Genomic DNA, 26,229 nt, shown 5'->3' with positions numbered 1-26,229 from the left:
ATGGGGGGGGTGCTCCTGCGCTCTCCGCGGCAGGCGGGGGGGGTCTGTCCTCACCACACCCGCGTTCCTGGGGGGCTGCTCCCCCCCATGCAGGGGCGCTGGCGTGGGGGAGCGGCACCTTCTCCAACAGAAGCCCTCCTGAGCCCCTGGGAGCAGCGAGCGGGGCTGCGTTGCCCCTTTCCCCTCCTTTCCCCCCGCCTTCCCGCGGCCCGGGCGGCGCTGTGCCGGCGGGGGCGGGCCGGGGGCGGTGATGGCGATGCCCCTCCCGGTGCGGCGGCGCGCAGCGGGGCCGGGGCCGGGGCCGCTCACACCGGCGGCGGCGGCGGGGCCATGAAGGTGAAGAAGAGCGGCGGGGCCGGGGCGGCGGCGGCGGCGAGGACCGAGGAGGAGCTGGGCCGAAAGGCGCTCATCGGGCCCGACGACGTGCTGGGGCTGCAGCGGGTCACCAGCGGTGCGTACCGGGGATGGAGCGGGGGGGGAGCTGTACCGGAGAGCCGAGGGCTGTGCAGGGGATGGGGACCGTGTCCCCGTGGGGCTGGCGAGGGGGTTAATTAACCCCAGGGGGAAAGGGGGAGCCGGTCCCCCTCTCCCCTGGGGACAAGGAGTTGGGGATGCAGGGGAAAGGGTCTGTGCCGGGGATCTGAGTACCACCGGAGGACCAGGGATGCCCGGAGCTGGGGATGCAACCCCAGGGATGCGGTCCCTCAGCTCTAGTCGTAGGTCGATGCTCCTCGCTGCTCTCCCCATCACCCCTTTCTTGTGTCTGTGCCCTAAGTGAAGCCCCCCCACCCTGTGCTCGCAGCAGTGGAGCAGGCTGGATCCCTGGCTACAGCATGGGGGGCTTCACTGCAGGCCATCCTTCAGCCCCCCTCCTCCAGGATCTCCCTCCCCAGTGTAGTACCTCTGGTCTTAAGAGCATCCTGGGGGCTGGTGGGTGGGAGTGTGTGACTGGAGGGTCTGTTGTGCTTGGCAGAACAGCTCAGTTGGGACTGTCTGCTGCCATGGACCTGCCGGGGTAGCAGCATGCAGGGCTGGGGGAAGACCAGGACGAGGGGGAATGGCTTCATAGTGACAGAAGGCAGGTTTAGATATTAGGGAGAAATTCTTCCCTGTGAGAGTGGTGAGGAACTGGCACAGGTTGTCCAGAGAAGCTGTGGCTGCCCCATCCCTGGAAGTGTTCAAGGCTAGATTGGATGGAGCTTGGAGCAACCTGGTCTAGTGGAAGGTGTCCCTGCCCATGGCAGGGAGTTGGAACTACATCTTTAAAGTCCCTTTCAACAGAACCCATTCCATAGTAACACATGTGCCTGAGGTCAGCCTGGTCTTGGTGATGCCCAGGGACAATTTGCCCTGGTGCCCCAAAAAGACCTTTTTGCATGTCCTGGGACCTTTAGGTTGTCTCTCAGTAGTGGCAGGTTGAGCAGGAGGAGGGGGCTGGGGGTCTGGCCATGCTCCCCTGTGTCTCACAGCACTCTGTGATGTGGTGTCAGAGCTGGTTTTGTGTCACAGGCCAGGACTGTGGGGTGTGACAAGCCCCAGAGAGGAAGGATGTGGCTGTGGGTGCTGGTGCGTGCAGGCAGCCCTGTGGGGCTGCGTGTGTGAGCAGGATGGGAGGGGACGTGGTGTCAGCCCTCAGGAAGGGGTTGCAGAGGCCCCTCTGAGAGAGGGGCTGCTGGTGCTGTGGGGTCCTTGGGTCCCCTTCTCCAAGCCAAGCTGCTGTGCTGGGCTGCAGCAGCGTGATTCACTGCCCAGGCCTAGAAATCCCCTGCCTGTAGCAGGGAGAGCCATGCAGCAGGCACTGAAGCATCCTGCCAGCATCCCTGGAGGTGCTGCTGTTGGATGGTGAATCCAAGCTGTGTTAAACGCTGTGTGCTCACTTCATGGCAGCCTGTGTGTCCCTGCCCTCATCAGTGCTGTCTGGAGAGGACAGGGCCACCCTGCACCCTTGCTCCTGGGGTGTGCAGACCTCATGTGGCATCAGTGTGCATGGTGCATGGCTCTTGGTAAGCATCTGCATTCCCAGGGCACAGGGAAGGCTGATCTGGTCAACCTGACTTCTGAGCCAGGCTGGGAGCAGAGGTGGTTGTTTTCTGCATCTTCCAACCCTGGGGAAGCACGCTCTGGAGCACAGGGAAGGTGTGAAATGCATGAAAATGTTTTGTTCCCCTCCTGCTGTGAGAGTTGCTGGTACCAGGGTAGTGCAGGGGTGCAGATGGGTCATGTCAAACAACAGCCAGGCACTGTGAGGATGTCCCATGGTTCCCAGGGGAAATGCTTTCTGTCCTACTGAGTACATGGAAGCCAGCAAACTGCACCTGAAATCCTCCATGTGGATTTGGGGATACAGGTAAACAACACATCTGCGTTGAGCATATGGTATCTTATCACCTGGGAATGCTTTGCAGCTCCCCTTCTCAAGCTCACTTTTCCACCTGGTGGGTTTAACAGGGAGCAAAGATACCAGAATATTTTTCAGGTCTTTAACACCTAATGATTATTTGGGGCATTTTGTGACCTTTTCTCATTTCCACGCTCTTAAAAACAGATGGCCAAAAATACCAGTGTGAAACTGTTCCACTCTTCTGCTCTGAGCAGCAGGGAAGAGGAAGGACTGGCTGTGAGAGAGCTCATGGCTGCCCCAGGCCCAACCTCTCCCCTTGGAGATGCTGAGTCGGAGCAGACACCACACCCTGTTGCAACAATTCTGGCTTTGATGCCCAAAATTGTGGTGCTTCACACAGTTTGAAGTTGAAGGAGGAGTTGTTGGTGGGGCTGCGGCAGAAATGTCCTGGTGCCCTGGGTGTCCTCTCTTTTTCCAGATAGGGGATAATCCATCTTTATCCAAACTCATGGGCCAGTGGCACGGCAGCTCGCGCTGTCAAGGGACTGTGTAGTTAAGATGTGTCCTGCCCAGGGTCCTGGGGTGGCCTGGACATGTTTTAACATTGCTTCAGGAGGGCTTGGTACCACAGGAACATGTGTTTTAAGGATGCTTACGCCATGAGTAGCCTGTGTGTTTCTGAAAGGCCTGCCAGCCTGTGTGAGGGGAGGTGGAATGCTAGCTACAGCACAGAATGGTTTGGGTTGGAAGGGACTTTAAAGACCATCTCATTCCAACCCCCTGCCCTGGGGACACCTTCCACTAGACCAGGTTGCTCCTAGCCCCATGCAACCTGGCCTTGGAGACTTCCAGGGATGGGGCAGCCACAGCTTCTCTGGACAACCTGTGCCAGTTCCTCACCACTCTCACAGGGAAGAATTTCTTCCTAATAATCTTTTCATCAGGAAGCACAGCTGGTCTTTCCTTTTTCACTAGGTACAGCTGACAAATGACCAAATGTGAGATGGCTGGGGCTGGGAGGGTGGTGATGCAGGATGTGGCTCTGTGGCAGGGCACCCAGTCTGTGGGCAGCCAGGGGAGCCAGCTGGGCTCTGCTCTTAACGTGCCTCTAATAAGCTTAAAGGAGGAGTTGTGCAAACTGCCCTGCATATGCTATGTCCTTTCAATATTAAATTCTCCAGCATCTCCAGGCCCGTCACATTTCTGGGTATGTGGGGGGTCCAGCCTGACAGATCTGGGATGCTGCCCTGGGATATCTGGGCCTTTTGGCTGGGCTGGCTCTGGCGCTGCTCCAGCTGGATCAGGTGTAAGGCGAGTGGAGCATTTCCTTTGCAATTAGCAAGATTTGTTACTCGCTCACACAACTGTGGTCAGAAAAAGCGGAAAAGCCTTATGACGTGATTAATTTAAGATTAGTAAAGGAGTGGGGCAGAGCTCAGTTCAAATTGTAATTAATTACTGAAGCAACCAGAGGATCAGGGAAGTCAGATACGTAACAAAAGACAAGCTCTATCCTCTGAGGCTGCCCTGCTTATCACCTGCACACTTTGTCTGTAGTACAGGATTAAATCGTGCATTTTAGGTTTTATTCTAAAGCTGATTTTATTTTAGTGAACCAAGGGGTTAAATAATGGATTATATACTTGGAAACAATTTCAAAACAAACCTTATTTTTAAATAAGGAACACGTACATAATCATTTCTGAAAGTAATCTCTTCCTCGAGCTGTCATTGGGGATTTCTTTGAGACTTCTCTAGGCAGCTTTAGCTAAAGGCCAGCCTTGGCTGCCTCAGTGGGTTGAGCAGAGTAGACCTTTCCTGTGTGACTTTCATACCAGTTTCCCTGTAGTCAAATAACCAAAAAGCTAAATAAACCATTTCCCTGCCCTCTGCCTCAGCAGTTCAAGTCCTGTAAAGCTGAACCAGCCAGGATCAAATCCAGTTTTAAAGCCATAGGGTTTGGGTAAGCAAGGACCAGGAGGGTACACAGGGAGAGAGGCATTAACAGGAATGTGAGGCAGATGTGCATGAATCAATCTTCAAAGCCGCTCCTGGACCATGACTTCCCTCCCCAGTTAATTGGGAGAATGTATTTTATTAGGAGCTCTGACGAGCTGCGGGTGTTTGTGAGGATGTTAATGAATCACTGTTCTGACTTGTCCAGGGCTGTGATGTGTTGATGTGTTTTGATGTGCTGATTTCTTGTCTCAGAGTGATATCCCAGAGCTGTGCCAAGCTGCTCTCTCCATGACTCTTCCCTCAGCACCCCCACATAGGCTGTGAACCTTTCCAAGGCTGTGTGATGCTGCGTGGCTTGGGGTGTTGTGTAGATGAAGGGTGTTTTTGGAAGTCTCACAATACAATATGGGCTGTTAAGATTCTCAGGGGCAGCACACATGGTGTGTGTGTGTCACAGGATTCCTCCTTCTGCCAGGGTCGTGGGTTTGGGCCATCCCTGGTGGAAATGGCAAAGGTAAGAGGGAAACTCTGGCATCCACCAGGGGAGTCTGGGCAGAACTGGATGGCTTTGGCTCAGCCCTGTGTAAGAGCAAAAATAGCTGATTTTGTTAATGTTGTGCACATGGTTTCAGACTTTGAGTGCAATCAGCTTGAAAAGGGGGCAGGAAAAAGTGTTTGGATGCTTTGGAGGTGGGGGAAGAACAGCTCCATCTTTCCTTAACAAGGCCTGCAGGGCTGTGATCAAATTAATTGTGAGAGGGTGAAGTCTGGAAAGCTCTAGCTAAAAAAAAAAGAAAGGAAAAAAAAAGAAATGAGCAGGCTGCCATAAAAAGCAGAGCCTGGTGAGCTGTGCAGTAGAACTCAGCACTTGAGGGGCTCTGGGGACCTTGGAAAGTGCCCCAGCTCAGAGCCTGCTGGGCTGCACCCCTCTGCTTTGTTCACAGTGTTGGTCAGTAGATGTGCTTCTGTGGAAAAACCCCTGTGGGATCCTTCTAGTGCAGGATTTTTCCTCTGGGGCATCGCAGCAGCCTAATTCCAGAGCTAGATGGGAAGGCAGCTGCCTCCCTCCCCATGTAACACCCCCAGGCTTTGGTTACCAAACCCCATGGCTCTAGAAATGGAGTGGATTCTGGATCCTGGATGGCTTAGTTTTACAGGACTTGAACTGCTAAGGTAAAGGACAAGGAAGTAGTTTATTTTTTTCTTTAATTGACCTCCTGTCGTCTGGACAGGTGTGTCAACACCACCTGGAACCTGCCCTGCCTTCCCCTCGAGGTCCTGCACTGTGTCCTGCGTCACTGCTTGGCATCTTCACGGGGTTCGGGCTATTTTTGCTCGCTTCCTTCTGAGACTCTTCAATCTGATAATCTCCTAATCTCCAGCTCCTGGCAATTCCTCTGCAGTTGTCTTTGCCTTATACCTGGCTTAGGTCTTGGGAGTTGTCTTCAAAATAGCTCCTGACCTTGTTGGTTAATGCATGTTAAGAAATAGACCTGCATAGCTGCGGGAGCCTTCTCATTCATTCCCTAAATTCTTGTTGTTGCCTGGGTTGGGGAGAGAAATTCCTGTTTCAAGTCACGACCCTTCCATCAGTCTCTTGTACAGCATCTCCTGGTTTACATCCATTTTCAAGACCAGATTTTGAGTTCTTTCTTACCCCAGGTGCACTCTGCTTTCCTTTGTGGGCTCTTGAGGTCTTAAAATAGGAGCTGCCCAATCTGGGCTTAGACTCTGATGAGCACCACAGAAATATCCATGGTGTCTGTGAGAGGGGACACGTGCTTTCTCCTGATTGCAGAGAAGGAGAAGGGATCTTGAAAAGAGCACAACAAGGAGTGTGAACCCTATTGCCCATAAACTCCTCTTGATAAAACGTGCCTAGTGGGGTGGTTGCAAAGGAAATTTGAAAATATAGGATTGATTTTTAGCTTTCTCTGATGAGGATCAAACACCTAATCTTATCCATTGGGTAACTGGAACAATAGGAAGAAGGCCAGAGGAGAAAGTGCCTTTGTTAGCTTTCTTTTTGTATTATCTAGCCCTGTGTTATCCCTCACCTTTTGTGCTCCTCTGTAACACCAGCTGTTAAAATACATGCCTAGAAATATGCACCAGGGTTCAGGATGTGCCAATGTTCACAGGCAGTGCCTGCTGGCATTGTCTAGGCTGTTTTGCTGGTTTAGTTTGGAATTTTGGTTGGATTTGGGATGGAAGGAGGGTTTCCTGGATGAGAACTGGCTCCTCTCTGGATTAGGCAGTGGAGATACCACCTCAGAACTGGAATAGGGAAGGAGCACCCACTGGGTCTGAGAAAAAAGCTAGAGTCCTCTGAACTGTTTGGGGTGGTTTTGGAATAATTTTTTCCTCTGAAGGGAGTAGGAGAATTCATGAAGGAACTCATCGAGCCAGGCTCAGGAAGTCAATCACCTCTGCTGCTTCCTCAGACCACCATGGTGTTGTTAGTTGTGATCCAAACTTTTCAAAACCACGGTAGGTATTAAGATAAAAACCATCTCTAATAGTGGGGAGTTGCAGATCTTTGGGCAGGATCCAGAGATTATGGGAAAGAAGCTGGAGAGGCACCAGCAGGAGTAGTGATGTGTGAGTGAGAAGTGGCTGCTAATGCCAGGCTTGGGCAGGTTTCAAGGCTTTGCTGTTTCCTTTGAGATCAAGTTCAACTTGGTGAATGATTTCCAGGAAGAGTTTGGGGATGGAGGTCTGGGATACGGCAATTCCCTGGACTTGAAGAAGGAGTAGGAAATGCTCCTCTTTTGTGACCTGCTTTTGCAGTGGGTACTTTGAGACAAAAGCCAATCTGATGGGTTTCCTAGGGCAGTGCTGCTGTGTCTGTCCCTTTATCCCTTGCTCAGAGCGTGCTCTGTCATCCCTAAATCAGGTGAGTACTTGGTCAGGAACATACCATGATTATTTGGTTATTGGTAGGGAAACAACACAACCTGCTCCAGGGGAAGTGGAAGAAATGAGGAAATATTCTGTCCTGAGGAACCAACCCACCGTTCTTGTAACGATCCCCTCCACAGGGGTTTGAGCTGCCTCATGCCTAACTAAAATAACCATGGATGCTGTCTTCTTTCCCCAAATTGTGGCCATGGTGAATTAGGATAAGGAAAGCAAATGATACATTTAAGTGAGTCACGAAAGTGTGGGCAACTGGGCCCTACAGTAATTTAAAAATAAGTATGGGATGAGATTAGCAAATCTGACAGTGCTCAGCTAAGCAGAAGGATCTGCCAATTGCAAACAGCCCATTCCCAATAAGACCTTCCAGTGTAGCCGCAGGCTCTTGTTGTGTGTGGGGAAAAAACCAGCACGTGGCTACTTTGATTGATTTTTGAACAGGAATAGCAGAAACAAATATAATACAGACTGAGAGGAATAGATATTCCTCTGTTTTTTTTTCCCTTCTAGGAGACTGGGCACTGCCAGGGGAGGAAAAAACACTTGATTGCAGTATTCTGGCAGCTGAGCTTCCCGGATGTCATCCAGTTGTATCCTGACATGTTGATTTTAAAAAAAAAAAAAAAAAAAAAAGGTTTTTAAAAATATTTTCGGGGCAAAAAGAGTTGGAAAATGCAGTGTAGGGGTGCAAACATCAATGAGCAAGAGCCTGGTGGGGATTCTACCCGGGGTTTACTCTTCTTTGGAGGCTCTGCTTGGCTCTTCTCTGCTCCAGATGAGTCATGGACACTGTTACTGCAGCAACGCTGCTGCCAAGGAGGGGGATAAAGCTGTTGCCATGGTGCTGGATGGGCAGGAATTCTGCAGGAGTAAAAACACTTAATAATTAACTTGCAGACAAACGTGGCTTCAGATTTGCCCGCGTGCTCTAGGGAAGGTGTCCCGGGCTCCCAGGCGACTGCCCCCTCTTCTGTACAGCCCCTCGCCTTCCCAGGAAGCAGCCTGTGGCCATGGGCCCAGGGAGGCAAAGCTGGACTGTGGGAAGCTGTGCCTGCTTCCATCAATTTGTATTTTGCATGTGGCTGCCCAGAGCTGGGAAGTTGTGGGACGGGTTAAGAATTTGGGTGGCTGATGTGTCAGAGCCTACAATCACAGTGTAATTGCAGGACATCTCCCTGAGGAATGCTAAACATCAGAGCTTAAGGCAAGGGCTTGGTTTAAATGTCTGTCCCGTCTTCTTGGCTACTGGTAAAGACAGAAAAGACAATTCTGTGCAGTTCTTGGACTATTTGGCCAAAAACCAGCCTGGTGTTTTCTTGTGGTAGTAGAAAAGTTGAGCTTTTAGCTTGTTTTGCCTGATAGTGTGGGTGCTGGTGTTAGTTTTTCCTTGTGCTGTGTTGATAGGGAAGGGAAAATCCCTGCCAAATGCCAGGGATGCTTTGAACACTGTCCTCTCTCTTAAAGCCCATTTATAGAATTGTAGAATCTCAGAGTGGTTTGGGTTGGAAGGGACCTTAAAGGTCATCTCGTTCCACCCCTGTGCCATGGGCAGGGACACCTCCCACTGGACCAGGTTGCTCCAAGCCCCATCCAACCTGGCTTTGAACACTTTCAGGGATGGGGCATCCGTAACTTCTCTGGGCATTCTTTTGAGCATTCGCCATATGGGGATGTTGGCGAGCAGTAAAACTGTCCAGAGAGGACATTTAACACCTCTGTTCCTTGTACTGAGTGTACTTGGAGAGTTCCCCAAGTTATGGACATTTGGAAGGAATAAAAGGCTTCTAGGAAAATGTTCATGCTCAGCAGCCCAGGAGCAGTCGCTCAGAGCAGTCCAGGATTTGTTATACCTGTGCTGAAGTTGGATTGTCATGGGCAGATCTGAGCTCTGGGCACTTGTATCTTGTTTTTATGTAGTCAGTGACTAAGCCTAAGGTGGATGGATGTATTTGAATTTCAGAAATAGGAAAGCAGACAGAAATAAGTGATTAGCTCAGATTAACAGCAGGAATTAGTAACTGAGAAAGTGCTAAGAATTAGAATGTTAAAGTGTTATTTTCACCTTGGAACCTCCAAAACCCGTCTCCTACATCAAGCAGATGTGCAGCTGTTTGAAAGCTGACCTGACTTGTCTACATACAGCATTTATTTAGGTTTGTCAGGATAAAGTAAGTTATTGGAGCTATTTTCAATCTGTGCTGTATGTGCAGTGGAAATGAAGCACCACTGCTCCTTCCCCAGGGAGGAGGCTGATTCCCATGCCAGGAGCTGGCTCAGGGCACATCAAGGCTGAAGGCTAAATCCATGGGGGTTTAGTAGTGGAATCCTCATCATTGGAAGTGTTCAAAAGTCATGTGGATGTAGCAGTTGGGGACATGGTTTAGTGGTGGACATGGCTGGGTTAATGGTTGGATTTGGTGACCTTAGAGGGCTTTTTCAACCTCAACAACTACATGATTCTGTAATGATTTTCTCCCAAAGACACTGACTCTGCTGGAAGTGGGGATGGGCTCTGCTCCCTGTTTCCTAATACAGGGAAAGGCTTCAATGCCATTTTCAGTGCTGAGGAAAACAAGTCCTTATGTGGAATGAGTATCAGTGGAGAGCAGAGGCCACCCTTTGTCTGCAGAGGGCTGGAGAAGGGAGGTGACACAAGGGAGGACACTCCTGTTCCAGTTAAGTGCAGTCGGCTTAGTGCTCCCAAAGCTGCTTAGCACTTGCATTCTGCCACAGGGCAGTTTTTAAAACAGGCAAAGCCTCTTACATTGGAAAGGCTGGGATTTGATGGAGGTGCTGACTAGTCTGAGTACCCTGGGAGTAAATGGGTGCAGAAGTTGCTGGCAGAGGGTTGGGAAAAGGTGATGACCTCTGGGTCTATGGGGGAGAGAGGCCTTTTCCCTGTCCTGTCCGAGTAGGGCATTCAGAAATTAGACTCTTCAGAGACGTCAGTTTTGAATTAAAATGGGCAGTAGTGGGGATGCATTTGGGCTGCTCTCACTGCTTGTGTGGCCTCCAGAGAACAGCTAGAAATTTCTGGTGTTTCAGGGCAGCCTTCATTCAAATTTTTTTTCCTCTGCAGATTATTTGTGCACTCCAGAGGAAAATGTTTACAAGATAGACTTCACCAGGTTTAAAATCCGGGACATGGAGTCTGGCACAGTCTTGTTTGAAATCACCAAGCCAGCAGCTTCAGGTGAGTGCACACACAAAATAACATTTTCATGAACAAACACATGCTGATGTCTGCTTCCCTTTGCCTTTTCCCACTCCTTTTGCTCTGTACATTTCCCAAAAACAGGAGATGCTCTTGACTGCAGGAGGGCTGGAGTCCCAGCTTGCAGCAGAAATGTTTTTCAGGTGTCTCTTTGTACCAGCACGGTGAGCAGAGCTCACTGCTGCTGTGCTCTCACGGTTGCCATCTGTGATGGGAAAGGACAGATGGATGTTGTAAACAGAAGCAGAGGAGGAGGAGCAGGAGATCACCGTGTGGTTGTTTCTTGGCTGTTTATCAGCTTGTGCCCCCCCCGTGAATAGTTTTGCTGTTAATTTAACATCTTTCAATAAGGACCCAGGAAAATGATATTTCCAAAAGGGAGAAACTTTGTCAATTGGGCAAATTAGACAAACTGAAAATTTTCTTTTTTTTTTTTTTTTCCTGAATTTTTAGATGGTGCTTGTAACCATCCAAGTGTTACCTGTTGCCGGTGGCAATAAAAACCCAGGGCAACTGTTTTTTTCCTGATTATGCTCTTACAACCCTTCCCCACCTTCCTGCAGATGAGAGGAAGTTTTCTGTAGCTTATGGGTAGCAAACCAGACATGCTAAGGGGAGATGGCTTGTTCAGAGTCACTCTGCAGTCGTGATCTGAGGTAGGAGCAGTGAATCACTTCAGAAGGTGAGCAGTGACTCAAACTAAAGGTCCATCTTCCAGTACTCCATCTCCAAGTGACCAGCAGTGGATGCCTCAGGACAGGAGGAGGGTGAGCTCACCATCAGGCTTCCTCAGGGTGGTTTCCTGGCTTATGTTACTCGATAACGTGATCACGAGTATTTTCGCCGGGTTTCTGTTTCTGAGATGACTCTGACAGGGTTTGCTTTGCCCTTTTCCAGAGCGTGAGCACAATGACAGGAAGGACGTGGACCCCAACGCCGGACGCTTCGTTCGCTATCAGTTCACCCCGGCCTTTCTCAGGCTGCGGCAAGTGGGAGCCACGTGAGTAACTCCCCTCTGCTGCCTGTTCTAGCACAGGAAGCAACTGAAATCCTAGAGAAAATGCCTCTTCCATTTCAATCCTGTCAGGAAGTTGATGTAATAGGGATCTTTTGTTGTCGTGAGGGTCTCCAGGTCTCTTTGCCGGATGCCTCGCTTTCTCCATCCCTGTGGCTTGTTTGTTTACCTCAGGAATGGTGTCAAAGAGATTGATGCTAAAAGGGGCAAAATAAGGTGGGAAGAGTGTCCAGAGAAGAGAAGGCCCTGGAGAGACCTTAGAGCACTTTGCCATGCCTAAAGGGGTTCCCAAGAGAGCTGGAGGGGGACTTTGGACAAGGGCCTGGAGTGACAGGACAAGGGGAAATGGCTTCACACTGACAGAGGGCAGGGTTAAATGGGATACTGGGAAGAAATTCTTCCCTGTGAGAGTGATGAGGCCCTGGCACAGGTTATCCAGAGAAGCTGTGGCTGCCCCATCCCTTGAAGTGTTCAAGGCCAGGTTGGATGGGAATTGGAGCAACCTGGTCTAGTGGAAGGTGTCCCTGCCCATGGCAGGGGGGGTTGGAATTATATGGTCTTTAAGGTCCTTTCCCACCCAAACCATTCCGTGATTTTATATTCCAGCTCTTTTCTGTGCATTATAAGTTTATTTGTCAGAGGCTCCTGCCAGCTTCAGAAGATTTGTCTTCAGCTTCCACACTGCACTCCCCAAAAAACATCGATCCACAGATACATGTGAAATGATGAGGTCATGTTTGACCTTTGCCGTGTCTGGCAGTGCTGCTTGCATCCTTCAGTAAACCACCACAAAATCTGACACCTAAAGAATTGTCTTACTTGTTTCTATTTTGAGTAAAAAGAAGGAAAATATAGTATAAACTATGGTTTGAAATGCTGTGTTTGTGTCCCTGTAGAAGGCTTTAATGAAAAGAGGAAATGATAATTTAGTTAGTGACGTGGATTTGTATCTTTAGCTTTTTTTTTTTTTTTCAGAGCTCTCTTCTACCTTTCGGGAATGGCGCAAATCTTATTTAGGCAAGAAAGCTCACATCAATCTCACCCTTCTTTTTCAGGGTGGAATTCACAGTAGGGGACAAACCCATTAATAATTTCCGTATGATTGAGAGGCACTACTTCCGCGATCAGCTGCTGAAAAGCTTTGATTTTGAATTTGGCTTCTGCATCCCCAGCAGTAAAAACACTTGTGAGCACATCTATGAATTCCCCCAGCTCTCGGAGGATCTCAGTAAGCTCGCTTTCATTTCTGGGTTATCACACTGTGGTGTTCATCTGAGGTGGTTTGGGGGAACCCTTTTTTAAAAGCTGTCATAAAAAGAGTATGTTGGGTAGAATAAATCATACTTTTAGATCCGTGTTAACACTGATTTTGTTTTTTGGTAGCTTGCATCCCATCACCCACCAGAGTTGCTTTTTTAGTGTGTTTTTTTTAATTTGTAAAAAGAAAGCTTCATATCCGAGAGAAAAAGATAATTGTGTTATAAAACAACCAAAAAATGGGATTAAAAAGGCATCCAATAAATGGATGACTTAAATGTTATGTTCTGGTTTAATGTTTGATGTGCTATATTGAGAGCTTGAGAGGTTTTAGTATGAACATAACTTTTATTGTCTCTCTTCTCTCCCAAGACACAACAGCACAAGCACTAAATCTGTGTGATCTTATTCTTTACAACCCCTAATTGTGTATGTCAGCACTAATATTACAGTCTGTAGAAAATACAGTGAGACACTTGCGGCCTGCTTATTATCAGACCAGAGCAAATTTCTTTTGACTTCACTGTTAATCATGGTTTTCTTTTAAAAAAAACCCAGCAAAATAAACCCTGGAAACTGTAGCGTGATCTCATTTTGAGGTTAGGTGGAGCAGTTGCCTTTTTATGGTGCCTTGATGTATTTGGATTATGAACATTTTTCATCCCTGAAAATGTTCAAAAAAATGTCTGAATGTGGCACTTGGGGACGTGGTTCAGTGGTGAACATGGCAGTGCTGGGTTAGTGGTTGGACTTCATGATCTTAGAAGGCTTTTCCAACATAAATGATTCCATGGTTCTATGATTCCGTGATTATGTTTGAGTTGTCTTAAAGATACTGTCAGCAAATAGTTTGGGTTGGTTCCCATTTGGGTTTTTCACCTGAAGGGTTTGCTGCTGTCTGAGCGACGCTGCGAAACCTGCCTGAAACCCCGTGTTTCCTGAACATATCTGCAGTGTGACTGTTAATTTTGCTTGTTTTGTCCTTTTTTACCCCCTGCAGTTCGAGAGATGATCCTTCATCCCTACGAGACACAGTCGGACAGTTTCTACTTTGTAGACAACAAGCTCGTGATGCACAACAAGGCAGATTATTCATACAGTGGAGGACCTTGAGCGCAGGATGGGCCGCGCTGGCCTCCCCTTTCCTATGGAAGTCGTCAGGGATACCAACACCTTCAGTTCTGCTGCCTGCAGTGTCAACTGGACAAGGATCCACAAAACCAAGGACTCTTTGCCACAGTAGGAGTTTCATGACTAAATTTGCCGGTCTCATCTCTTTTGAGCTTTGAAGCAGACCCAGTTCTTCAGAACTTTAGGCTGAATGATCTTTGGATACCAATTCCCTAAGTTCTTTAAGTGTCTGCTTGGAAAATGGCCTTGTGGGACCTGGGGGATTTTGCCCTAATTCTGTGAATTTGTGTTCTCGCCCTCAAGTATCTTTTAGGACATGATTGCTTTCCCAAAGAATGTAATCAGAGAAACCACGTGAGTGGATGGATGCAGAGACAGAGGTTTGGTTGGTTGCTTCTCTTTGTCAGTGCTTCAAAGGCCAATTTAACTTGTCCATCCCGTCAAAAATGTCAAGCATAGCATCTCACAACGGCAAGTTTCATCTTTAGATTGGCTCTCTCCATAAGTATTTCATCCTTTAGTTTTGGTCCTTCTATTTAATGTTCTGTTTAATCCTGGAAATGCCGAAACTCACAATGAAGACCGGTAGTTTAATGACAGAGCCGTTTTAATTGGGTACTGTCCTTTCACATTTCAGATGAAGGTAAATTAGCATTGTGGGTCTATGAACCTCTGTAAGTACCTTCCATTCATTTCAGGTTTTGCAGAATAATCAGGAAAAATGGAAGGATTTTAGCTTTATTTAACATTTTCACATAGCTAACATTCAGCCTATTCATGCTACACATTTCCATGTCTGTTTTTTTTTTCATCTCTGCTCAATACCAAGATAAGGGCTTCAGCACTGCTTGTTAGAGCAACACTTTCATTTGTCTATGGCAGCTGGAGTATGTGGAATTTTCAATTTTCTATTTGTATCTGCATTTAAAGAATGTTATGACAGTGCTTTCCCTTTGTTAAAAATGTTTCACATCGATAATTAGTACAGGTGAAACAGTCTAATAACGTACAACTTAAAGACACAGGAAAAAAATTTAGCAAGAGCTCTCTCTTCAGAGTCTGGAAGAAGTTTAAGACCAATTTTGCCCAAGAAGTAGCAACACCAAGAATAAACCAGTATGGGGTAGGCTGTTGTCATGAAACCCCTACTCTAAAAGTCAGTTCACTGATACTTTAAAAAAAAAAAAAAGGCAGTTGAAGTTTGTAGATATTTCTATAAATACTTGATGTCTCCATGTCTAATTCTGTGAGTTGAAGTGGAACATTCTATGTTAGCCTCGGATAGGTGTGATTGTAATAATTTTTATAAAATACCATTTCCAGTTGTGCTGAGCATCTTTTTAGTCGCAGCCTACGTCAGACAGGACTACAAATGGTTCCAAATGTAGCCATCTGCCCAAGAACAGGGAGGTTTTTGTGCTCTTGCTGGGGTTGTGGTCACTGTTAAATGTGTCACAGGTTGTATTTGGCATGGCTTTCTTGAATTCTGAGAGAGGATTCAGTTTTCTAAAGAAAACACAGTGAGTTTAGGTTACAGCACAGAGTTTTTATTAAGCTTGGTAGCTACAAAAGTATATAAAATTCACTGATTTTACACAACTAGTAGTTGTAGTAATTCTTATCACAATGAGACTTGTATTTATCACTATTTTTTGTCTCTACTGTATTAAATCATACAGCTAGCCTATGGCTGACTGATCTGTTTGAGAGATACAAAGAATTTTCTCCTTATTTGTATAATGCTCTGAGCTACTGAACATTGATTTTACAGCACAATAATTACTAAAGGTGAAAATAGTTTCAAAAATTTTGTCATTCCTCCTCCCCCTTTTCTTTTTGCATCAAGGCTGTTAAACTAGCCATATATACAATGACATTTTGCAAGTTTAAGTATTTCTGAATTTTGTTTCAACTCTTGAAGGAGAAAATATGTTGACTTAGAGACAGAAGAGAGTATGTGTGTTTATAATTAGCACCCTGCACAGAGGTTTTTTGGTGGTATTTTTCACCTGCTGTTCATAATAGTCACTTCTGTGCATAGGATTTTTAAGAGACTGTTAGGAATGGTACTTGCCCAGAATAACCAGCCATATATTTAATATGGAAATATACATCTCAGTATGTCTTGGTGAGATTAGCTGTGCTTTGGTGTGGACCCTTGGGTCATTGTACAGAGTTTCCTCTCTGTACAGCACATTGTTGCCACCTGCAATAGTCATGTTCTGCTCCTTTTAAGGTTTTGGACTTCAAAACCAAAATAATTCCATAAAAATATTACTGTAGTCAACGGAAACTTGAGTGGTAGACATGCCCCTTATAAAAGAACCACGAGAAAATCACCCTGTCCCCAAGAGGGCAGTGTGTTGTTGGATGGACTTACTGACACTGTGTTTTAGGGTAGGTTTGAGGTTAAACACAACAGTTTGAATTATCTGCTGCTGATCTCCTGAAATCTGGTAATTCAGATTCCATGGGCAGTAATTCCAGGCTAACAGAAAATTTGGTGTGAATCATATAGGAGATACTTTACTGAGTCAATTTGTCGTCTAGTATCATTAGGAATATTTTAAACCAGAAACAAACATTGGACATTTTCAATAAAATTAATTTCAACCTATTGTAGCTTTAGGTAAAGTTGGAGGAATTTTACTTGTTTTAAAACAAGTCCCCAGAGTTTGCTACAAATAACAAATCCTGATTCTTAAGCCATGACAAATAACAAAACTTTCTGTGGGAAGCGTAATGAAGGTGCTTTTTTTCTGTGTTCCACTGGAGCAGTTATCACTGTTATCTCCCTGTTTTACTTGGAAACGCCTTGTTAGCATTTCTTTAAGGTCATCTGCATCCACAGTCTTTACAAACTTGTGGGAATCAGATAAGCTGTAAAGTGAAACCCACATTTTTTCCCCTTAAATTGGCAGTTGATTCTTACTATAAACCGGTTGAAAAATTAAATCTTAGCAGCATTGTTCACAGAAGAATTTGTTAATCTCCTGGTCTAGTTAATTATTTGGTATTTTAATATTAATTATTTGGGGTTTACTTTGGAATTTCATTGCGAAATCGCCAAGTAATGGCTCTGGAAAAAAAAGAATTCTTTTATTTTCTTCCTTGGGCCCATTTTAAACGTTGCTTTAATTAGCACTACAGCTCTATTTTAACAAGCCAGCCTGGCAATTCAGGATGTGACTTTCCGAAAGTGAAAGAAAACATCTAAGAGCTAACCAAGATTATCTGCTAATAATGCCTGGCTGTTTCCTGTCATAAAATGGGATTATGTGTGTGCTTTACAGAGTGACTTAATCTTGGAAAAAGAAACTAAGTCTCTGTGAGTGCTAATAGTGACAGAATTTTTCTGAGAGACAGGGAAATTATAGCTCAACACGTTCTTTCAAGGAAATTATAACTCAACACATTTTTTTCACTTTGTCAGCCTTGGATCCCTTGAAATGTCAGTTTTTTTTAAGAAAAGCAGCAGTAATACATTGGTGGTGAGCTGCCATGCTGCATGCTCTATTTATTCACACTTCCGTGGCAGGAAGAGAACAATTTATTTTTAAAATTAACACATCAACTGTGGTTTAAATTCTAGAAACTTTTTGTGGCAAAAGCCAAAATTGTTTCTGTGAATTATCCTCTCTGTGGTGACATTTATGAAATAACTGAATGATCCACTCTCCCTGACTCCGAAGAATTTATTTATTTATTTTATTTAATGTAGGAGGTCTCTGTAGGTTTGAAAACAATGTGTTGGGGTTTAGTTCTTGCTCACAGTCTCTCTGTGTGTCTTGTTTTTGAGCAAGTCAGTAAGATGCTCTATTTTCCATCTCTGTCCTCTGTTTGAGTTTCATTCCAAAATCCTGTGTAGAGTGTCACAGTGATGGCTGGCTGTGTGTGAAACATGCAGGCTACCAACTTCCAAATACCTTCAGTTTGAGAAAAGACTGTTAAAGTATATTGAGAAATAGTGCTACATATCGACCCATAAAAAATAAATTCCAATCTTCATAACAAAAATTATAGAGAACTCTTAGTCATGCAAAGATGGGGGGCTATTTAAGGTAAGAAAATGCTAATATCCAACAGCTATACTTAATAAGTATTATAAAAATGCTGTATTAATTATTCATAACCTGCAAAAGATGGTTAACAGCTCCATTTTAATTAGATCTGGTTAGGAAGGAAACTATAGAGATGATTGCTATTGTTAATAGGGGTGTGGGGGAGCAAATAGAAATGTGTATGTATGGCACAAAAGCTGGGCAGATTTATGTGCATTGACTCTTTGTGGGGGGGAAAAAATGAGGGGAGAGGGGGACAAGGACAGGAAAAGAATTAATTTCAGCTATTTGGACCCAAGAGATTCAAGGCCATGGTAGGTGTAAATGAGTTTTCTCTTGAGTCTGAGTCAGCTGGGAGCCTCATTTCGTGGTTCTTCTCTATACCCCCAGCATAAGCACTACCTAAATTTATAGAAGTGCTTCAATACTAACATTAAATGTCATTCACAGTTCGTATCATTTTCTATACATGGAAATATTTGAAGTATTTGGAGAGTGTGATGCTCTAGGTCTCAACGCTGCAGCTCAGTTGTTTTCTATGTCACTGGTCAGTGTGACCCAGCGGGTGAAATGGTGTTTGTGTGTCTGTAGCCTCCCTCCAAGCCCTGTGTTCATGCCTGCTGTGATGTCTGCTTGTATCTTAATACACCCAGCAAACCTGTTTGAATGTGACATTGACTTTTTTTGGCATAGCAGCAGAGTTGTCTGTATTAAAATGTATTTATAAAAAAATATATCTATTTTTTGTGGAATGAAAGTAGGATTCTAGTTAATACACCACTGGGAAAATGTTAGAAGCATTTTTACCAAGTTAATTTCTAATTCTTTGTACTTGTTAGTTACCTGATTTGTTTGCTAGGAGAACATCCACTGTGGCCCATCCTGTGGCAATGCAATGCACTGTCGTGCAGAGAATCTGGTTTTCAGAAAACTGGGAGTCTTTTGCTTCCCTTTGGGACAGTAGGGAACTGAGTAGTTCACCAGGAATAAAAGGAACCTTGGCACGGAATCCACTTCTGTGGCTTTGGCTTCAGTCCCTAAACTGACTTATTGCAGATAGATATGTAGAGAGAGCAAAGATTGAGACTTCAGGATAAAAAAAAAAATTAGATGCTACAATTTAGTCTTCCTGTAGGAGAAGGAGAGTCCTAAAATTAATTTATACAAGGATTAAATAGGGACTGCACTTGCTTAAATTGATTTCATATTGGCAGCTTAGTCATCCATGTGCATACTAGGGAATATGCTTAACTTTTTCCATTACCTTGGAAAATGGTTCAAAAACATGTCACATCCGTTAGCAAGTGTTTCTTCTCCTGTAACAAATTGCAAAATGTAAAAAAAAAAAAAAAAAGAAATAAATTATTGATCCTAGAAATGAGGGTGATTGTCTGTTTTGTTTAATTATTTATATTAGCACACGAAAAACATTCACACTTTCATTTCAGATCCCTTCCATCAATATCTGAAGTCCAGCTTTGTGCAAATGTATGTAACCAGCTTCACTTTTTGGTGGTTGTAAACACGGGGAAAACTCTGCAGTGGTTTGGGTTGTTATGTAAAACCATCACATTAAAAGTGTTTAAATGGGATTCAGCTTTCAGATTGGGAAAATATCTTGGGGTGTAATTAAAAGAAATTAATATTGATTACATTAATGGAACCAGCTGCTCAGGCTGTAATGAGGTGTACTGGGGTAATTCCACCTTGATGGCTTTGATATTTCAGTCAGAAATTCCTGGGAATATCTCTGTATTTCTCTGTGAGCAGAACAATTTACCAACTCTCAGAGGAAAAGAAGTAGAATGTTTTTGTTTGAAAACATCTTCTATAATTAATTTTGATTCCACAGGATTACTGGGGACTCCTTAATAACACAGGATCCCGCAGTGTGTGCTGAAATTTGAGGAAGAAATGTATTAATCCAAAGCTTTACCTTTTGGATTATTACTTGGAGCTGCATGAAACACTTGGACTGAGCTCTGCGATGAGGTGGATACCTGAGCACAGGTTTGGAATGTGACTTTTTCAGCTGAAGATACACTTTGAGTCTGACATCAGTTCTCTTACAAGCTCTCCCAAATCAGAGGCTTTGCCTGTACCTGTTCTCTGTGGTGAGATGTTATCTGCTGATTAAACTTCCTCTCGGAATTACCTGAACAACTGGAAACATCAGGTCTATTTTCTTAGAATTCTTGATGCTGATTTCACTGAATACCTAAAGAGAAGAGAGAGCAAAATCAGTGCTGGTAAATCTAATAAGGCAGGTTAAGCTCTCTGATTTTCATGCTCAAGTATAATTACCTGGACTTGATTAGAAATCTTCTGAGATTGAAAAGAACCTTAAAAAAAAAAATCCAAATTTTATTCCTGTGGAAACTCCTCAGTGTTAAATGTCTGCCAAAAATATACTACATTACCAATGCTTTTTCTTTTTTTTTTCTTTCCCCCCTCTTTAGCTGGTATGTCAGCCTCATTTATTAATAAATATGCCTAATCATCCTGGAGATGTTCTCTGCTTTTCCTCAGATTCTTATTTCTTATGGCATTTGCTTAGTTATTGTGGCAAATCTTAAGTGTTCACCCCATGTTTCTGTTTTATTTGTCATTGTTCAAGGGCATTCATCTCTCTGTAATTTGCTTTCCCTTAACATTTCTTACTTGTAGGAAGAACACTTCTCAGTGATAAAAGTACTCCAAGTTCCTCAATTTTTCCCTGTAGAGACAATGTATCTTATTTTAGAGATTACTGAAGTCTCTCATTGCATGCTAGGATAAACCGAAAGTATTTATTCTCCCTATTTAAGTCCACAAAAAGGAGTAATTGCTTTACAGAGATAATTTTTTTTTCTTTAACCAGTGCTGTACAAGAACTTAAAATAGGAGGTGAAATCATACTGGATAATGTATTTTAATTAAAACTACAAAGAGAATTTAGGTAGGTAGAGCATAATTGCAGTTGGATGATTCCCAGCCATTATTTTGAAAACTGACATGGGACCTTAAATAACAAAGGCCTGTGTTATTTAAAAATAATTTAATTATTCTAGGGGAGGGCGTAAACCATGTTAATGAAGCTGCATATGAAAGTAGCAAGAAATAAAAACAGGGAAGTTCCAAACAGCAATAGAGAAAACACATAATTAAATTTACTTTATGAAAGGAAGATAACACAGATGGGAGAGAAGAGTTCTAAACATCTTCAGTTCTTCCTGTGGGATGACAGGATGAATCAGAAAAGGGGAATAGCAAACTGGATAGATTAATATAAGGAAGAAATTCTTCCCAGTGAGGGTGGTGAGGCTCTGGTACAGGTTGCCCAGAGAAGCTGTGGCTGCCTCATCCCTGGAAGTCTCCAAGGCCAGGTTGGATGGGTGTTGGAGCAACCTGGTCTAGTGGAAGGTGTCCCTGCCCATGGCAGGGGATGGAATGAGATGAACTTTAAGGTTCCTTCCAACCCAAACCATTTTATAATTCTGTACATATTTTATAATCTTTCTATTTTATCTATAAAACAGTTATTCCAGATAACAAATTATTGGGATTTGCTAGTTTTACTGTTTTTGCTGGCACAGTTATGCTCACAGCTCTACTTCTTGCACTTCCTTGGCTATAGAAGTGTGTGTAGCTTTTGTTTATCCAGTGAAGGAAAGGCAAAAACTGGTGTAGAAAAGCTTGGGAAAGGGAAACATCTGGCAGTCAGGGGTAAAGCTTTCTGTAGAATCTCAAACTGGTAAAGTGCATTTCCTTGCCCACGCAGCCAAGTGGAGAAGTGGGTGTACAAACCCTGTTTCACCTATGAAAGGTGCTAATGTGCCAGACCTGAAAGCTAGAACTATCTAGAACCTCTTTTTAGTTAAAAAACTCCCAACCACCAAAACCAAAGCTCAACCCCAAACCCTGTTTTTATGAATGATGTGAAGGGCACTGTGCACCATCGTTCTGCTAATGTTACTCTCCACACTGGCATTCAACTGGCTTTGAAAATCATGTTTTTATTTCCCAAATGCATTCCTTACCACCCTGATCTATAATTAAGTGTCTAATTAAGCCTGCTGACTGCTTTGATGTCTGTACAGGTTCATAAGTCAGGAGAACAGAGGGTTCACTATAACCCCTAAAATTAAAGTGTGTGCAGAGACCTGAGTAAGTAAGTTCAGAGGAATCAAACTCTCTGCCCCAGACACACAAGACTCTCTTAGCACTGAGATCTCACATTTAAAGGATGTTCCCCCACTGGAATTCATCAGCTGGCATTGGTCACAACGTAAATTTGAAATAACAGTGCAGAAGTGTTCTTTGCAGCTGACAAACACATGGATATGCTTCCTGTGGTTGGCTGGCAAGATGTTTGGAGGAAACACAAGCACAACTGTTACCACTCAGATAACTTTAAGAACTATTATTTCAGCCAATGTTTAAATTTCTGTAAGATATGTTAAAATGAGAAAGATAATTTCCAGCCAAAGCAAAAATCTGCACTTTTTTTTTTGCTTTTAATGCCAAATAAGCATCACAGTTTTCTCCTTAGATTAACTGGTACAAAATATTTTTTCCATCTTTTTTTTTTTTTTTTTTTTTTTTATGTTTTAAAGTTGGTCTAGAGGGAAGGGTAAATATAATTAATGCCTTAAGTAATCCTTTAGGCCTGGTGCCTCCAACAGGCCCAAACACGTTGGGCTTATTCATGTGGTTAAAATTAAATTATTCAGTTGCTTCCTGAGGAGAAAGATCTTGAATTCTTTGTTCATCCAAATGATGTGAATTCCCTTCCTTGGTGTTTTTGTGACTGATGTGCTTCTACCTGAGCTCTCAGTGGGTCTTGGTGCATCCCCTCATGGCAGTAACAATCCATCCGCCCTGCCTGGGCTGCTGCTGCTGTAATTAATTTCCTGGTGCCAATTGCATGAGTAAGGAATTTGAGTCATGTGACTAATTAAGGTCTTTGCTGCTCAGCCAGGCCTAATTGGTTCTGTCAGGAATAAATCTTTAATGGTTTCAACTGGGCCTCTTCTCTACCCAGGTCAAAACTGGATCGATTCAGAGCAGGATTCTTCCGTTCATCTGAGCAGCAAAATGGCTCTGGGGTGAACTTACTGTGGCCTTTCAGTACCTAAGGGAGCAACAAGAGAGCTGGGGACGGGATTTGGACAAGGGCCTGGAGTGACAGGACAAGGGGAAATGGCTCCAAACTGAGAGAGGGCAGGGTTAGATTAGATATGAGGAAGAAATTCTTCCCTGTGAGGGTGGTGAGGCCCTGGCACAGGTTGCCCAGAGAAGCTGTGGCTGCTCCATCCCTGAAAGTGTCCAAGGCCAGGTTGGACAGGGCTTGGAGCAACTTGGCCTGGTGGAAGGTGTTGTAATGAGATGGTCTTTAAGGTCCCTTCCAATCCAAAGCATTATGTGATTCTGTGATAGCAAAAGGCAAAAAAATCATCATTATAAAATGCTGAAGTTGCTCACCCCTGTGAGGGAGATGGTGTCATGTTGGTGGCTGTTTGCTGGGATCTTGCAGTTCATAGTCCTGTTAACATTTGTTACATTGATATCTGGTACGTGAGATTTTTCATGTACTAGCTGAATGAGAGCCCCTAGGGAAATAAATCCCACATGCTGATAATTTTCAGTAATTTCAGTATTTTCCATGCAAACAAATATTCTTTGTGCCTGTTTGTCTCTTTGAACCAAAAAAAAAAAAAAAGGTACTTTTCTGCTTCTAAACAGACTGCATTTAAATTTTGTTCTGTGAACTAATTCCACCATTCCTTATTTTAGTAGTTCTACATTAAATTTGTGCTGTGACCACGCATGGGAAATGCTTCATTAAAGCTTCCTGTTACGTCATTGTAGGGAGGGAATGCATGGTGAACCAGACACTACAGAGTGTTTTGGGTTTGTTTGTGTTAGACTAGAAATGGATTAGTGGGTCAGAAAAAGCTTACATTACATGAAGTGTTTTTGTTTTCGATGTTTAATAGTCTAAACACAAACATTTATACACAGATCTGGATGTCTGAAGTGTAAAAATGGAGCAGCAGTCCTGGTAAACTAAATTCTGGAATCCAAATATTTGTTCCAGACAGTAATTTAGACTTATGTGAAAGTGCCAATAAGTCAGTTGCACTTTTCAAGCTTTGTGTACGAAGTTAGAGATGCAAAGTAAAACTGATGTGATGTTTAGTGGTTTATCTGTGCCATAATTCCTGTTAATCACTGTTGGGTTTAAGTAGCTCAGTGCTGTGCCAGGGGCGTGAAAGACTGAGCAGAGAGATGAACGGGTCTGAGAACTGTCTCAACAAAAGCAAATGAATGTTCAGGGGTGATGGTTGTATAACAAGAACAGGAAAACAGGGGAGGCAGAAATGTTTACTTTAGCCAGAAGTCTTGTAATGGTCAATTTGGGCTCATGACAAGAGAAAAGAGCTTCAAAACAGTGTTCCAATATAAACTGTTATTTGAATTTTTTGAAGTTTAAATTAAACATGTAATAAAAAAAAGGTTAAATTAATAAATCCTAAACTTTAGAATGCAAATTTTTCCTAATCATATGTTGGAGAGGGCAGCAGTGAGCACTTTCTTCTATTTGGTAATAAGATATTTTTATGGTAATTAGACTTAAGGTTATTTTTTTCTCCTAGACAGGTTTGCATAATGTGTTTAGAAGAGGCTGATTAAGCAAACACCATTAGCCTTGGACTGGGAAAACTTCATTCTTTCCTTCCTTTCTCCCTCTGTTTTCAGAGTGCTACTTAAAATGGAATTTAATGCAAATGTGTCTGAAATAGATTTGCAGTGTGTGCAAAATACTTATTTTATGGTAGGTACAAAGTAAGGTGTCACCAGCTCTAGGAGCTCTCAGAAGATGTGCTATCAATCTGTCAAAAGTTATTTTAAAAGTAAAAAATAAGGATTGCACAAGATGAGGGTTATTCTTGTATATAAAATAAAAGTAGATCAATTAATGTATTTGTTAGCTTTCTCCTTTTTTTTTTTTTTTTAATAATCATTCCAGAATTGTAATGTATAGTATAACTCTTTCCTCATGGACCCATATTTCAGTGTTTTGGGTTTTTTTGTCCCTACCTAAGCTACTAATGCTAAACTGAAGCAAGACAATAAAATTCCAGATGTAGGAGCCTGGAGTGGAGCAGGAAGGGAAACACAAACCCAGACAATTTATATTATTCAATAACTTGCAATCTTGTTTGTTTGTTTTAAACATGCCTCTTTTCTAATAAAAGTCATCACAGTCTGATCATTCTTCAGAGCCTTATCAGCAAGAAAAATATAAAATGCCATCTGACACTCTAGATTTCTCCTCTGTTTCTTCCTCCCCTTCCAGCTTGTGATCATGTGTGTGGTCACAAGTGTGGAACATATTGGTGCCTCTGAGGGAATGGCCATGCCTGTCAATCACAGGCTGTAAAGGATATGAGTGACACACAAGAATTAACAAATCATGGATGAGTTGCTATGCCCATAAATTATAAATCTTTAACATGGAAAAAGGAGTTTAGCTTTTCTTGCTTTAGAATCTGCAAGTCTGGAATTCCTTTAGCAGATATTTATCTCAGCTTGATAACGTGTTGTCCAGATTCACACTGTCAGTTTTGATGGATTTTTTTTCACGTGCCATGCATTTGCTGTAATCATAAATATTTTATTACAATTTTGCCATGTTTTTGGAGCAATGAACTATCCCAGTGCTCTTCATCTGGTGTGTTCTCGTGCATTTTCTTGTTGTCTCCCTCTGCCAAATACAAAACATTGGGAATGTTGTTAATTCTGATGGGAATATCTTGCAAAGGCCTGTATTGTTCTATACATTGGCCATGGTGTGGTTCATTGTGTGCTACTTGGGAGGGGTTTCTATAAGGAGTTTAAAAAGGGTTTAACAAGAATTTGATTCAAATAGTGATTGAAAGTCATTGAGAACTGAGCATCTCGCTCCCTCAGGGTTCTGAAAATGTCGATCTGTGTCACAACTGTTTGGTGTTTGCAGTGAAAGGCTTCTAAATGGACACAGTCTTATCCAGAAAAGTCTTGGAAGGTGTAGGTTGTGGAGTGCAGAATTCCCTCTGGCATCAGCATGGCTGTTGGCTGAAGTTGTGTAACTGAGTTTGAGGAGTCTGAGAGGGTCTGGGTGGTCCTGCCCAGCTCTGGGGGGTCTTGGTGCACCAGTGGAGCCTTCTGTTTAAGGAAGTCAGAGCTTAAAAAACACACAGAGCCAAGGAAACCAACCCCTCAGTGCAAGCCAGATCTACTGTGAACAGTCAAATATTTGTAGAGAACCTTATTTACCAGTTATTATTATTATTATTATTTTTGGCTT

General features: G+C 43.7%; 1 protein-coding gene and 1 long non-coding RNA gene across 2 annotated transcripts; one reads left to right on the top strand and one right to left on the bottom strand.

Moving 5' to 3' along the window:
• Positions 1 to 72: 72 nt before the first annotated feature.
• UNC119 (unc-119 lipid binding chaperone) lies at positions 73 to 19,318 on the top strand. Its single transcript, XM_051809275.1, has 5 exons — positions 73 to 451; positions 10,299 to 10,412; positions 11,331 to 11,433; positions 12,504 to 12,676; positions 13,706 to 19,318. Exons 1-5 carry the CDS (start codon positions 88 to 90, stop codon positions 13,816 to 13,818), a joined length of 867 nt encoding a protein of 288 aa, XP_051665235.1. The 5' UTR covers positions 73 to 87; the 3' UTR covers positions 13,819 to 19,318.
• On the bottom strand, positions 18,862 to 23,221 carry LOC127480779 (uncharacterized). The gene is made up of 5 exons (XR_007908016.1): positions 22,702 to 23,221; positions 20,202 to 20,239; positions 20,053 to 20,115; positions 19,162 to 19,213; positions 18,862 to 18,983 (listed from the first exon to the last, which is right to left on the bottom strand). It is a non-coding gene; the product is annotated as an uncharacterized LOC127480779 (long non-coding RNA).
• Positions 23,222 to 26,229: the final 3,008 nt, after the last annotated feature.

Source organism: Manacus candei, unplaced genomic scaffold (genome assembly GCF_025592945.1).
Source record: "Manacus candei isolate 608988 ecotype Guabito, Panama unplaced genomic scaffold, ASM2559294v1 h1tg000076l, whole genome shotgun sequence".
NCBI lineage: Eukaryota > Metazoa > Chordata > Aves > Passeriformes > Pipridae > Manacus > Manacus candei.
Note: the sequence above shows the minus strand (reverse complement) of the source record. Positions and strands in the feature narration are given on the sequence as shown.

What these genes read in the sequence shown, in the direction of transcription:
- UNC119 (XM_051809275.1), top strand. Translation starts at nt 88, where the DNA reads ATGCAGGGGCGCTGGCGTGGGGGAGCGGCACCTTCTCCAACAGAAGCC. An exon ending in CACCAAGCCAGCAGCTTCAG is followed by an intron (nt 10,413 to 11,330) that starts GTGAGTGCACAC and finishes GCCCTTTTCCAG; the next exon opens with AGCGTGAGCACAATGACAGG. An exon ending in CTGCGGCAAGTGGGAGCCAC is followed by an intron (nt 11,434 to 12,503) that starts GTGAGTAACTCC and finishes CTTCTTTTTCAG; the next exon opens with GGTGGAATTCACAGTAGGGG.